This window comes from Corylus avellana, chromosome 2 (assembly GCF_965113065.1).
Source record: "Corylus avellana chromosome 2, dhCorAvel1.hap1.2, whole genome shotgun sequence".
Lineage (NCBI taxonomy): Eukaryota > Viridiplantae > Streptophyta > Magnoliopsida > Fagales > Betulaceae > Corylus > Corylus avellana.
In genome coordinates, this window is record NC_142491.1 from 29,078,523 (window position 1) to 29,093,352 (window position 14,830).

The 14,830-nt window shown below is 36.6% G+C and overlaps 1 protein-coding gene across 1 annotated transcript; it reads left to right on the plus strand.

Moving 5' to 3' along the window:
* Positions 1 to 6,181: 6,181 nt before the first annotated feature.
* Positions 6,182 to 13,406, plus strand: LOC148587584 (uncharacterized). The gene is made up of 6 exons (XM_088512706.1): positions 6,182 to 6,505; positions 6,648 to 6,831; positions 6,940 to 7,107; positions 10,872 to 10,897; positions 11,893 to 11,982; positions 13,275 to 13,406. The coding sequence occupies exons 1-6, from the start codon at positions 6,182 to 6,184 to the stop codon at positions 13,404 to 13,406; spliced, it is 924 nt and encodes a 307-aa protein (XP_088368832.1).
* Positions 13,407 to 14,830: the final 1,424 nt, after the last annotated feature.

The following is a 14,830-nucleotide window of genomic DNA, read 5'->3' on the forward strand; positions in this document are numbered from 1 at the left end:
TCAAAACGTATTAGAGGCAGTCAAAAGTTCCACTTACTGAAAGAAAGAGGACAATGACAAATCATTTCCAAAATTTGTTTAAAAAATCAAACTCAGTTATAACATTGAGGAACACAAAAATTTTAAATGGATGAAAGATTACAATGACAAAGCATGCTTGTAAGAGGCTTTATAAAAGTAGAAGCAAATGGAATTGGAAACGTAGTGAAAAAGAGGCATGTAGTTCATTTGTCACAATTGACTAGTTTGCATAAATCTATTACTCCTTCTAAATTAAAAAAAAAAAAAAAAAATCCAAACATAGAAGTCCAATACACACACTCTTTGTGGCAGTGACATACATGGTCCTTTGTTTATATATTTTAAGTACAAAATTAGAGCACTAGTAACTTCATGATGGTTTAAAACGTAAAAACAAAATGCAATCTAATAAGCAAATATTTCATTAAATACTTCCGTAATATAACAAATCAACATGATAGTTTTCCTAGGGCTGGAAGTCAGATAACTCGGTTACAAAAATTGCATTTTCGTATTTCGCACCGCCATGGTCAGTAAAGTCAAAATTTTGTCTTCGGCTAACCTTCTTTTCCAGTACCGACGTGATTATGATGACAATCCGTAATGTCGGTCGGTAATGTAGTAATCTTCGCTAATCTTTTATATGACTATATGTTTAAGCAAAGAAATGAAAAAAGACAGTCAGTAAAGTCGGTCGGTTAAAAATGTTATTCCGCCTACCGAACCGAGTTTGTTGGAAATAGAAAAAGTCTACCGCGTACCAGCCGTCAGTTAAGCGGTGATAGTCAATGTCGCTCAGTTCTTGGCCGGCAAGTGGTATGCAGTTATTTTGCATAGCCCTAGTTTTACCTATTGTTGAATAAATGGACAAAATTTTTCAAGCCAATATAGAAAGAGCAGTACAACCTAACAAGTCAAGAGATGAGAAGTTTTGGCGTACCTGTTGGTAAATGAATAGGATCACAATGAAGCTCTCCAGCTATTTAATTGAATAAAAAGATTGATCACATGCTTACCTATTTAAAATGAAACAAAACAAAAAGGTTCTATCATTGTGCTATACAAATCAACTCTCATACCTTTGAATTAATGTCATTTAATACAGTAAAGCAAAATAATTGATTTGAAAATACATAGTAGGAATAGTAAATAGATAGGTACCTCTTGTAGTCGAAAGTGGTGTCCATCTATTCAACGCTTAATAAAACCATACAAAAATCATTCCACAAGTTCAGTACTTACAAAAACCATATAACATTCCAACTATTCCATACTTACAAAAACTATACACCATTCCAACTAATTGACACTACAAAAACTATACACTACCATTAGACAACTACATACTCAAAAGGTGGTATCATCTACTAAAAGCACTAGTTGAACAAAAAAGAGTAGTGCTTTCAAAAAGAAACAAAACAGCATGTTCAATCACCTAGTTGAAGAGGTTGAAACCTGTATCCTGCAGTAAAACAAATTTATAAGTTAGCAAATTAAACAAACTTGCAGAAATTATAAAAAGCTTTAACAAGAATGAAAAGATAAGGGAGACAAGCAAGTACATAATTTCTTTTGACATGGAAAAAAAAAATGAGACTAGGAGAGAGAAACAGAAAAAATCTAGGTTCTTATAAGCAAAACATTACACAATCGAAAGTGCCACCACCAACAGGTGCTAATGCCAACTTCTCCATCCTAGCTGCAATAAACTTTGTGATTTCTTGTAAACCCTACAAGTATTTAATAGTTTTGACACTTACAAATATATAAATCAAAGGCAATGGAGCTTCTACAATTTAATGTGTACCTGAGTCATTACACTATCTTCAGTTCCAATTACATGACCGTGATGAATACAAGTTGTTGAATTCAATGGAACTTCACTTGTGTTCATTTCTTCTTCTTATATTGATTCACAGGTCTTCAATTAAATAAAGTACCAAGTATGTTACTATATGCATGAAATTTTTTTGGATGCAAAACCAATTTTAGTAAGCATAATTAAGCACACATAAAGAAAGAAAAATAGTGAGAAACCTGATTTTTTCTTCTCTGTTGTTTGGCAAGGAATTTATTCAGTTGTTTCTTTTTTGCTTGTTCCACAATCCTTTTAACTATAAGCACCTTCCTTTTTGATAGTCACACCTTTCTTTGCGTTGCCACACTACCTTCATTACTTGTAGAGAATGCACATTTGCAGTGATGGGAATGTTGACTGTATTCAAACCTTGAGCCACTTTACTTCAACGTTAACATGTGTATAGCATGCATGACATCCATGTAATGCTCATTGCTTAATGCTGTAATCATTGCTATTTGAAGAAACTTTTGCAACAAGCTGTGCTATCTTTCTTCGTAACGGTTGTCCATTGTCTCTAAAGGATAACCATCATATTGACATTATTAAGAATTTAGAATAGAAAAATTCAAATCCTACTGTCCTAGATAAATATTATTACTATCAAACACATGTTATCCCGAAAGTAATGAATAAAACAAATATATGGAAACTTCACTTTCTGTCTCTCTAGAAATATAGAGTAAGGCCCTATTATTATAAGTTCAAAAACAACCCCCACCTTCTGTCTCTCACTATATAAACATTGATAATAATGGAATTGTTACATGTGCCATTTTACATCACTACTATCATCACCACCACTCTCCAATATCATTCATCATTGACCACATCTCTCATTTTTTAATATTTGATTAAAATAAATAAATAAATAAAAGAAACCCCAAACTCAAGAAAAAGAAAGGTTGCACATCTATCATATTGTAATTGTTTGCATTTATAGCGATGCAAGTTCAATATATGTATGTATTTATATATCATTCATCAACAAGATAACAAAAGCAAACACATGGGTGTGAAACAATTACCAATTTCTTCCATTTTAATGGCCCTCCATTTATGAATGGTTTGCAGGTGACTACAGGTATTCGGGGTTTACTTTATAGAAGTGGATCCAAACGGCACTGCTTTAGAGAGATTCTATGTTTTTCCTTCATTGATATGGCAGCTGTTTGTTGATTTGTCAAGATTATCCTTTCCCCATTTAAGATCCAAGAACTTCCTAAGTATTACTTTTGCCGGAAGAGTTTAATCTACATCTAATTTTTCTGTTTATTTAGAAGTTAACATAAGGAACATTTTTTAGACATTTCGTAGGCTCCACCACTCCGTAATTAATGAGATGAGTGGACTTCAATCATGTTTTTCTCTTTACAAGCAAGTTTTTATACATGAAAGTACATCCAATAGGAATAGGAAGCTTACACATGGACCAATTTCAGCCACACAACTCAACACAACATTACAAAGATAACTAATAACATATTAAGTTAACAAAAGACATAGAACTTAATTAAACATTGTTAGAGAAATCTCCAATTCAATCTCTCATAAGAGTTATAAGGATAAAGATAGAGATCAAACTAGATACATCCTCAACTCAACCTCTCATCAAAACAATAAAGATGAAGATCACAACAATTCAAGCATTAGATAACTCTTATAATCACTTATTATCGTGTACAACACTTATCTTATCTAGCTCATAGAATTTTACTTGTTTACAATTTGCAATTGCTTTGTACTTATCTTATTTAACTTATAGAGTTTTATTTGTTTACAATTTGTAATTGCTTCTATTTTCTTGTAACGAACACTGTTATAAATATCGAGACTTAGCCTAAGGTAAGGCAGCAACAAATTTTATAAACATAAAATGAGCAAGGCTATGAACAATAAATTATGCATTTCCAGCCCATTAACCTCAACACACCCATTACAATTACAATTTATGAGGATTAGTGTTCAAAGTGAAAAAATTTTGCCGAGTGTGAGCTTACCACAATTTGGGCCAACAACTGATTGAGGAGTGACCCAAGGGGATTGGCCACGACTGGGGGTAGCAGCAGGTGGATGCGTGGCCGTATCTGTCAAGCTGCGGCTTGTAGAATGAATTGTGATGGTGGCCTTCCAGGCGTTCGTGGAGCCAATTGTTAGTTCCATTGTGGTAGTAGAGGTAGTAGTCGTAGGTGGTGATGAAGATGGCGGACTGGGGAGCATTTTGGGTTTCAGAAAAATAAGGGTTTTGGGGGAAGAGCTGCCTTTTGTGGGGGAATGGGTTCTGGCTGGAGCTGATGGAAGGAAGTGGAGGTGGTCGTCAACGGCGGTGACGGTGGGGAGAGGAGAGGACGCACGGTGCCCGTGGGGGGGAGAAAATGGGTTAGGGAAGAAAAAGGGGGAAAGGAAAGGGTTTGGGGTCAGTCGGCAGCAGTGACGGTGGGAGAGAGGAGATCATGGCGCCGGTTTTGGTGGGGTTCACGGCCCCGGTGTCGGTCGAGAGAGAATTTGGGTGGAGGGAAAATGGGTTTGGGGTGGGGGGATAAAATGATCGGGGACACACCTGTTGTTGAGATTTTGATTTTTTTTTTTTAATTTGGGGCAAACGTGGCACATGCCATGTCATCGGCGTGCATACTGTTCACGCACACCGATGTCCACTAAATCACTACTCATTTAAAAAACATATTAGAAGCAAATGTTATTAAAAAAACATGTGTTTCTCACATCTAAAAATACAAATGTCACTTTTATTAGATGAATTTGTATGAATTAACCACAAACCTATTTGTAGCAATTTTTTTTTTTTTTTCTAATTTGATATTATGTCTAATTGCTGAAGAAGTGTCTACTACATCAACCAATCCCCGACAAGATGTACCATGTCATCATTTCATGTAAAATTATAATTATATCTTGAATATAATAAAAGAGAAAATTTCACTTAATTCTCCTAAACTTTCATCACATTTACAATCACTTTTCTAAACTTTAAAAAAAAATTGCAATTTAATGTATTCAAGTTTAAAAGTTTGCAATGTCTTAAGATTTTTTTGTTAAATCTAAATGAAAAATGTGAAATCTTCCATAATGTCTCCAAATATAATTTTTTTTTTTTTTTTTTCAAAAAAAACCTTGATATACTCCATGACAAAACCCACGGCTAGCCTTGAGATACGAGATTGAAGACGCAACTGGTTCTTGGAATATAATAGAACCTTCATGATGCATGGTAGCAGTTTTTGTTTTGTTTTGTTTTTTATTTTTGTGGATCCTTGTTTTCGTCCAGGATAAGATAATGATAATGATCCACTAATCTGCTAAATTACCAGTTATCTCAAAAGTTTAAGTTAATAGAAAGAGGTAACTTTAATCACTTAATCATTACTTTAAAACCCCCCTCTCACATGTGGGCTCAAACTCAATTTTAATAGGTGAGGCCCAACACGTGTAATATTTAATTTGAATGGGGGTAATTTGATGGAGTTAAGGTTCGATCACATGACCTTTTGCTCTGATATCATGCTAAAGATTGAATAAATAAATGGATTTTCTTATTTCAATTCCACATCTACTACATAAACTTCTAGGCATTATATAATGATGTAGGTGTTAATTTACAAAGGAGAAAATAAATGTCGTTTACATCAAGATGTTATTTTCCAATTGTTTGTAGCTATATTTCCTTGTTGAGATATATGTGGATTGCACGTAATGCCTTTCTTGGATGGTTGCCTTGGTTGTATAGATATATGTTGAGATGCTATGCACGTGTTTCCTTATGCAACTCCAACTTGTTAATGGACAACATAAGGAAAGGATCCCATGAATGCATATCATGTCTGATTAGCTTGTTGTACAAATTCATTGTCAAGGTTTCCAACAATGGCATCCAACAATTCGCCTAACCTTTCTCATCTGATCAAACTTGATCACACAAATTATAATTTGTGGGTTACCCAATTCCTCCCAATCCTCAAAGGCAATGATGTGATTGGATTTGTCAAAGGAACAAATCCATGTCTAGCCAAATATCTTCATGACAACAGTGGAAAAACAATAGCTGAAGTTGATCCATCCTATCTCAAATGGCAACAACAAGACCAGACAGTGCTGAGCTGGATCACATCCACGCTTAGCCCAAGTGTTTTGTGCATAGTAGTCCATCTCTCTACTTCACGAGAAGTCTGGGCATCGTTGAAGAAAAGTTATGCCTCTTAATCCTGATCCAAAATACTTCAACTCAAGCATCAACCTTGAACCAGCAAAAGAGGAAATCTCTTAATCTCTGATTTTGTTGACAAAATGAATTCTATTGCTGATGATCTAGCCTTGGCATGTAAACTAATGGATGAAGACGATCTGACTCTATTGATTTTTAATGGTGTTGGGTTATCCTTTGAAGCGACAGTGAATTTGATTCAAACTCGTGAAATGCCTTTCTCTTTTGACAATGTTGTTGGGCTGTTGTTGAGTGCTGAATTGCAACAACAAGAGCTTTTTGCGAATCCTACAGAAAGCATCACTTTAGCCATGTACACAAATCGATCCAGACCTAACTGTGGTAGAGGAGGTCCTCCATACTTCAAATCACATTTAGATTGTCGTCCTAAGCATGATTTCTCTTCGGCACCTCCACTTAACAACCACTCAGGTTTCCATAAGCCACCAATCTCGGATTCAACAAGGCCACACTCTCCATGCCAAATCTATGGTAGGACAAATCATTTTGTAATCAATTGTTTTCACTGTATGGACCATAAATACAAAGGGAGGGGTACCTACAAAGAAACTTGCAGCTATGGTTGCAACGTCCACTGCCATGGGGACTGAGACTGAAGATACATGGTACACAGATAGTGGAGCTGCTGAACACATCACACCAGACCTAGCAAACCTATCTCTCCATAATGAATATAGAGGGAAGGACAAGGTCATAGTTGGAAACGGTGCAGGTTTGCCTATCTCGAATATTGGTTCTTCAATTCTGCCTTATAAATCTCATCCTTTTATTTTAAAGCAAATACTTCATTATCCCAATGTTTCTACTAATCTTTTATCAGTAAATTGCTTTGCCCGAGATAACCATTGTGCTTTTATACTCATTGGTTCTGATTTTTGGATCAAGGACATCAAGTCGGGGAGGACACTTTTCCATGGCAAGAGTGAAATTGGAGTTTACCCTATTTGTTTGGGTCAGCATCTGTTCAAGTCTCCTGTGGCGTTTCTCTGTAGATCCACAACGTCTTCTGTTTGGCATCAACGTTTAGGACATCTCTCTGCCTCCACATTGAGTCAGTTATCCTTCAATAAGTTAATAAGCATTCATTGAATGCACAAACGTGCACCATTTTGTGGGTCCTGTCCTTTAGGAAAGAGTCATAAACTACCTTTTAAATTGTCTTTGTCTCGGTCATCATGTCCTTTAGAATTAATACATTTGGGTGTTTGATCTTCTCTATGTTCTTCTGTTAAAGGTTCTAAATATTATATTGTGTTTATGGATGATTTTTCTAAATACTCATGGCTATATCCAATGCGATTCAAAAGGGAAGCATTTCAATATTTTCAAAAGTCAAATCCCTTGCTGAGAACATGTTGTAATACCCTGAAATTTATACCATAGAATAAAGGTGATCTTAATATCAAGGATAAAGAGGATTTGCAATTTTATAGGTAAATAGACTTAATGTGAAAGATGATGGATATTGCTAGTTAGAAATTTAGTGGGTTATTGAAAGAAAAGTCACATTGTTTTGGACACCAAAAATTCAATGAGAGACCTTAAATAAATTTTTTTTAAAAGCTTGTATATTGATGAGAAAGGAATATTTTAAAAGTGGTTTCATGATTTTTGGACACATGTAGAAGGAGTTATGATTTTTAGAAGATGCAAGTGTCAAAACAGGAATTTCAGTCAAACAGAGGCACAGAATTTCGAGGGCCTTTTGAGGTACCAAAAAGTTATAGGTTGCAATGATTTTTGGATATGTTGTGAGTCCTTGAATAAGAAAAATTTCAAGCCAAATTTCATGTCATTCTGAGTTTAATTGAAATAGTTATGATTTTTCCAAGTTTAATAGATCAAGCTGTCAAGTAGTTAAAGTACCTGCGATTTGGAAAATTAATTGGATAGGTTAATGATCCTAGTAGGCCACCATTTTTTGGTATGTGGTAGTCAAAATATTTTTATTCATTTAGGATTAATTATAAAGTTTTATGACTACATCTTGATAGATTCATGCCAAGACACCTAAGTGCTAAGATGAAAGCGTTGAATGCCTACTAGACCCATTTGATTGACATCTAAAGTAACGTGTTATACAACATGCTTCGTTTTGATGGATATTATTAATTCGTGGGTTTGTAGGATAAAATTGCGAATGGGTTTCGATTTGTGGTATTTGGTAATAATGATTTTTGGGTTGTTAAGCGATTGACTAATTTTTTTGGGTTCTTGTTTTGTTAACCAAAAATTGGGACAAGCCTTGAGTTTGCTTTGATGATCAAAAGTTGGATCACTGCTTACTAGACAACTCTTTGATTTTGAGGAATTAATGTATTGATGATGTTTCGGTTTTGAATTTAGGTAAATAGATGATGGATTTATGTTTTGACTAAGGATAGACAGTGAAGGGATAGAGATTAGAGATATGATCCTTAACCAAAGTGATACATGATTGAAACTTGTAAATAAATTGATGACTTTGTAAATGAATTGATGACTAAGGTACTTTTTACCTCCGTTGTAGGAATTGTGAGTTGGATGTGGATTCAAAATGAAGGACATGTGATGCCAGGTAAGGGGACACAACACCAAAAACCCCAACATATTTTATTATAAATCTTTGAAAAAATGTTGGGGATTTTATAAAGAATCCACTTACATGATTTTCAATTGCACTTCCTTTCATATTTTAATGCAAAGTTTTATTCGATCATATGTCATTGTTTAAGAATGTTACGTATTACAATTACCTCATTTTTATGAGTTATGCATGAATGTGATTATTAATGAAAGGAGCTCACAAAGTTTCAGGGTATATTATACCATTATAGATGAGCTTACAAGATCATATGAAATGTTACATGTGCATTCATGTTCATAAATGTTTAACCCCGGGGCACGATTATTGTCAAGATCGGTACCACATGGGTAGCATGGCAAGCACACCGAAGGACGGTTACAAGAAGGTATGTGCTATCAGCCAGGTGGCCTGCACCTAGGGAAGTTCCCAACCTAGTAGCTCTCCCTTGTGACGACAGGATGAGCATATAGGTCCTTTGGGACAAGCCAACGTGCAACGCTCATGGTAAAGTTGTAATGTCAGGTCAAAGGATAAAACAACTATTTTGCAAGAAAAGTAGAAGAAAGTGGCTACTCATTTTATAACTAGCTATTCTTACTTAATTGTACTAATTTTATTAATTATTGTTGTGCATGACTGAGATTATGGCATAAAGATTTGCATAGCGTGTTTTATAGCATCTTGTAGTTTGTTAAGTGCTAAAATATTCATATTTTTAGCCCTTAACTTGCATGTGTTAATCCTTTATTTTTGGTTAATTTAGGCCATTTTAGTTCTTTTATGTGTTTTCCTTGATTTTGTAGGTCATTGGAAGAAAAAGAAGCAATTTTGGAAGGCTTGAGCATAAAAGATCTATTTTGGGAATTTTGGAGGCTCTGGTAGTGCGATCAATCGCAGGGGAGCTGCGATCGAGCGCACTACAGGCGAGGACTGCAACACGCAAGGCAACCGCGATCGAGCGCTAACACATAGAGGATCAATTGCAGACCTGCGATCGATCACACACGAGCTACGATCGAGCACACCCCTTCATGATGGCCAAGTCAGCTGCCAGCCTTAATATGGAAAGAGCAACTTTTAGGGTTTTGTAGCTTAGTGCGAATTAGGGCTCAAACCCTACGATTTTTAGGGTTTCTAGAGTATTCCTAAAGGCCTATAAATAGACCCTTAAGCCTCTAGAATACACGCTTTTCCAAGGAGAAGAATTGGAACTCTTCAAGTTCAAGTTTCGGGTTTATTCTTTTCCTTTATTTTATTTTTATTTTATGAATATAACATCAAACTTATGTATAACTAATTTATTTAGTAGGGCTAGATTGAAGCCCTAGTTATGTTTAGTTAATATTCAATATTGGCGCCCTTGTGATGATCATGTTGTGATATTTAACTTGATTAATGCCTGCTTTTATGAATTCCTCATATGTGTGTGCCTAATCAACATATGCATGTGGTATGGATTAGTTAGTTAAATCAATTTGGATGATCGAGTCCTGGGTTTAACATAAGTAACAAAATATATCCACACTTGATTCTTGGGTTAATCAAAATGGGGAACCGGGAGTACACACCCATGCCCTAGGCCTCATGTGTTTGTCGATTTCCATAGAAATGATGCTTTCTTAAAGAACAACTTAGCACACACCCATGTTAAATCCTTTAAGAAAGAAAAGAGTTGGAGTATACACACATGCCTAACTTGTTGCGTAGGGAAATCTATAGCTTAAGGAGTATACACCCATGCCCTTAGGTTGACAAACATTAGACATTCATAACATGATCAAAATATTGGCATATTGATATATTAATTGAATATAATTAGTGGTGGATATCAAAGCCCTACCTTTCTATTATCATCAAATCAAAAATCAATCTTTGTCTTGATTTACTTTGGAATTAATTTTAGACAAAATTCAGCAATCCTTGTGGGAATGACCCCGTATTTGCACACTATACTACTATGTTGACCTCGTGCACTTACGGGTAAAACATCCAATTATTTGCCTATTAATTTAGGTAGGTAATTGTGACAACAAGTTTTTGGCGCCGTTGCCGGGGATTGCGGCAAATTTTGTTTAGAATTATTTCTCTTTAATTGTGTTATTTTAATTTTCAATTTTAAATGTTGTTTTTATCAAAAATCAAAAAGATTTTCCGTTTTTCTTAACTTTTCTGTTTTTTTGTTTCAGGTTTGTGGACTCGCGATTCTATTACTGTGATCGAACGTCAACCGAGTACGATCGAGCGAACCAACCTTCGATCTAGCGCAGTTCCAAGGAGCATCCGGACAAGTAGTACTGAAGCTGCTTTGACTGAAGAAGCAATTCAATTGATGCAAGGTCGTCGATCTCAAGATTCAACTTTCATTCCACTTGATCCCGAAATTGAGCGGACAATTTGACAAAGACCTAGAGACAAAGAAGAAGAGGAAGAAATTTTGAGAGCATAATGGAAGATTTGCAAGAGAATCCACCAATAGTGCCAAGACCACTAGAAGCAAATCCACCACCGGTGTGGAGACCAATGAAGCAGGTGTTTGTCCCAATGAACCTCAATCAGCTATCATGCATAGCATATCAACCAGAGGTGGAAGGCAACTATTATATTTCTCCTCAAATCCTTAATGCATTGACTCACTTCTGGGGCACACCTACTGAAGATCCTAACTTGCATCTCAGGGAGTTCTTTGATCTATGCAAATTGCAGCACATCCAAGGCCTAACTCTAGAGAGGCTCAGGTTAGTCCTCTTTCCTTTCTCTTTGAAAGATAATGCTAAACTGTGGTATAATTCTTAGCCTGCAGATTCTATCCAAACTTGGAAAGAATTAGCCACTAAGTTTCTGAAGAAGTTTTTCCCATCTCAAAGCACAAGACATCTTAAAAGGGAACTTCAAATGTTCCAACAAAGAGATGGAGATCTTTTCTTTGAGGCATGAGATCACTTCAATTCACTGCTTCTCAAGTGTCCACATCACAACATCCCTCAAGATGACCAGGTACAAATTTTCTATGAAGGTTTAGATGATATTAACAAAGGGATGGTTGATTCAGCTTGTGGATGAGGACTTATGGAAATGAGCAGTGAGGAAGCAATGGAGCTTTTTGAAACACTAAGTGAGCATTCCCAACAATTCTGCTCTAGAGGAAAGTGAGGAGTAAAAAGCAAAGGCATGTATGAAGTGAACTTCAATGGGGGATCTCCAAATCAGATGCCTACTGTAGAAAAGAAGTTAGATATGATTGTTAAAGCCATGACTGCTCAGAACATCTCACCTATTCAAAAGGACACACCAATCCAGGTATGTGCTATATGTTCCCATTTAGATCACACTACTATAATGTGTCCTTTATCTCCATTTGCAAATTAAGAAGAGGTGAATTATGTGGGACAAAACAATTACCCCTACAAGAATAATCTGTACTCCAACACCTACAATCCAGGGTGGTGCAACCATCCAAATTTCTCATAGAGTAACAATCAAGGACAACATAAGGGTCCCCAACAAGCAAGCCAGCCAACTCAAGAGTCAAAGTTGAACCAACTGGAGAAGATGATACACACCCTGGTGACTTCTCAACAGTAGTTTATGACTGATCAAAAACAAACCAATGCCAAGCATGAACAGTCCATTCAAAGGACCGAGCAAGCTATCCAAAGACTAGAAGTGCGAATGGGGCAAATGGCAAAGGAGCTGAGTGAAAGAAAGTAGTGTGAATTTCCATCCCAAATAATACCCAATCCAGGGGGTCATCAATAGTTGAAAGCAGTCACAGTTCTTAGATATGGCAAGGTCATAGGAATTGAAGAGCCACCTCAAGCATCTCCTGATGAAGCATCAACTTCCAAGGTAAACAAAATGGAGAAGGTGAAGGCACCACCCTTCCCTCAAAGGTTAGTCAAACCAAAGAAAGAAAAGCAACTCATGGATATCTTTGAGACCTTGAGGAAAGTAGAAATCAACATTCCTTTATTAGATGCAATCACATAGATTCCTTCTTATGCAAAATTTTTAAAGGATGTTGCACTAACAAAAGGAAGTTTCAGGAGCATGAGACAGTGGCCCTTACAAAATAGGTAAGTGCAGTTTTGTTGAGAAAATTACCACCAAAGCTAACAGATCCGGGTAGTTTTACCATTCCTTGCAGGATAGGAGATCATCTTTTTGAGCATGCATTGCTGGATCTAGGAGCAGGGGTCAATTTGCTACCTTACACAGTATATGGAAAGTTGGGTTTGGGGGAACTTCAACCAACCTTAGTCACCTTGCAATTGGTAGACAGAAGTATCAAAAGACCAAGAGGTATACTTGAGGATGTGTTGGTAAATGTAGGTACATTTATTTTACTTGTTGATTTCATTGTGTTGGATGTGGAGGAATCCCCTATGCCATCACCCTTGCCTATCATCTTAGGAAGACCCTTTATGAGAACTGCTGATACTACAATAGGTGTGAAAAAGGGTACTGTAAGTATAAAGGTGAATGGTGAGACAATAGAGTTCAAAATATTTGATGCAATGAAATTACCTCATGATGATTTAGAGTGTCTTGATGTTTGTATGATCCAAAGTGTTAGTGAACCAGTTTTGCAGGACCCTTATAAAGATCCATTGGAGGGCACCCTCACCCATAGTTTCACAAGGCAAGATATTGAGCCAGAACTTGAAGATGTTACTGATGACATCATTGAAACCGTTCACCTTCTTGAGGCCTCTCCAAAATAGTCAAGTAAGTACACCCCTCCCTTTGAGATTCTTGAGCCTACTAATACCTCTCTTGTTCCTTCTATTGTCTAGGCACCAAAGTTGGAATTAAAGCAATTGCCAGAACACCTAATATATGCCTACCTAGGAGAGAACAAGACACTACCAGTCATAATTGCTGCAAATCTGAGTTGTGGGGAAGAAGAAAAGTTGTTGAGAGTTCTTAGAGAGCATAAAACTACTCTGGGGTGGACCATTGTCGACATCAAGGGAATAAGTCCAGCCAAGTGCATGCATCAAATCTTCCTTGAAGACGAAGCAAAGCCAACCAGGGATGCACAGAGAAGACTCAATCCACACATGAAGGAGGTAGTTAAGGCAGAGGTATTAAAACTACTAGATGTGGGCATTATCTACCCCATCTCAGACAGTAAATGGGTCAGTCCAGTCTAAGTAGTTTCAAAAAGAGTGGGATCTCAGTGGTGAAGAATGAAGATGATGAGCTGATATCTACAATAATAACCACCGGTTGGAGGGTATGTATTGATTATAGAAAGCTGAACAAGGTAACAAGAAAAGACCATTTTCCATTACCCTTCATTGATCAAATGCTGGAGAGGTTAGTTGGCCATAGCTACTACTATTTCTTGGATGGGTACAGTGGCTATAATTAGATTGCAATAGCACCAGAGGATCAGGAGAAGACCACCTTCAAATGCCCTTTTGGTACATTCACCTATAGAAGGATGCCATTTGGATTATGCAATGCTCCAGCCACATTCCAAAGATGCATGACGAGCATTTTTTCAAACATGGTGGAGAAATCCATTGAGGTATTTATGGATGACTTTAGTGTTTTTAGGTCTAGTTTCGATGAATGCCTCAACCATTTGAAGAATGTTCTCAAGAGATGTGAAGAATGCAACCTAGTGCTCAATTGGGAAAAATGCCACTTCATGGTTCAACAGGGAATTGTATTGGGTCATGCTATTTCAAGCAAGGGCATTGAGGTGGATAAGGCTAAGATTGACATCATCTCCAAACTTCCCCACCTCTGACAGTAAAGGGGGTGAGGAGTTTTCTTGGACATGCTGGGTTCTATAGAAGGTTTATCAAGAATTTCTCTAAGATCTCTAGACCCCTCTGTGCATTGCTAGGGAAGGAGGCCAAGTTTGAATGAACTTCAACACACTGAAAAAGCTCCTCACATCTGCACCCATAATGCGGGCACCTGATTGGAGTCTACCCTTTGAGCTCATGTGTGATGCCAGTGACTTTGCCTTGAGAGCTGTCTTGGGTTAAAGAATCAATAAGGTACCTCATGCCATTTATTATGCTTCTAGAACTTTGAATGATGCTCAACTAAATTATTCTACTACTGAGAAAGAATTATTTGCTGTCATATTTGCTTTGGAGAAGTTTAGGTTGTACCTAATTGGTTCTAA

Excerpts from the sequence above, each read along its gene's own strand:
- LOC148587584 (XM_088512706.1), top strand. The coding sequence starts at position 6,182 with ATGAATTCTATTGCTGATGATCTAGCCTTGGCATGTAAACTAATGGAT. Across the intron at positions 6,832-6,939 it reads CATAGTTGGAAACGGTGCAG|TAAATTGCTTTGCCCGAGAT; the intron begins GTTTGCCTATCT and ends ATCTTTTATCAG. Across the intron at positions 7,108-10,871 it reads GTCTCCTGTGGCGTTTCTCT|GTTTGTGGACTCGCGATTCT; the intron begins GTAGATCCACAA and ends TTTTTGTTTCAG.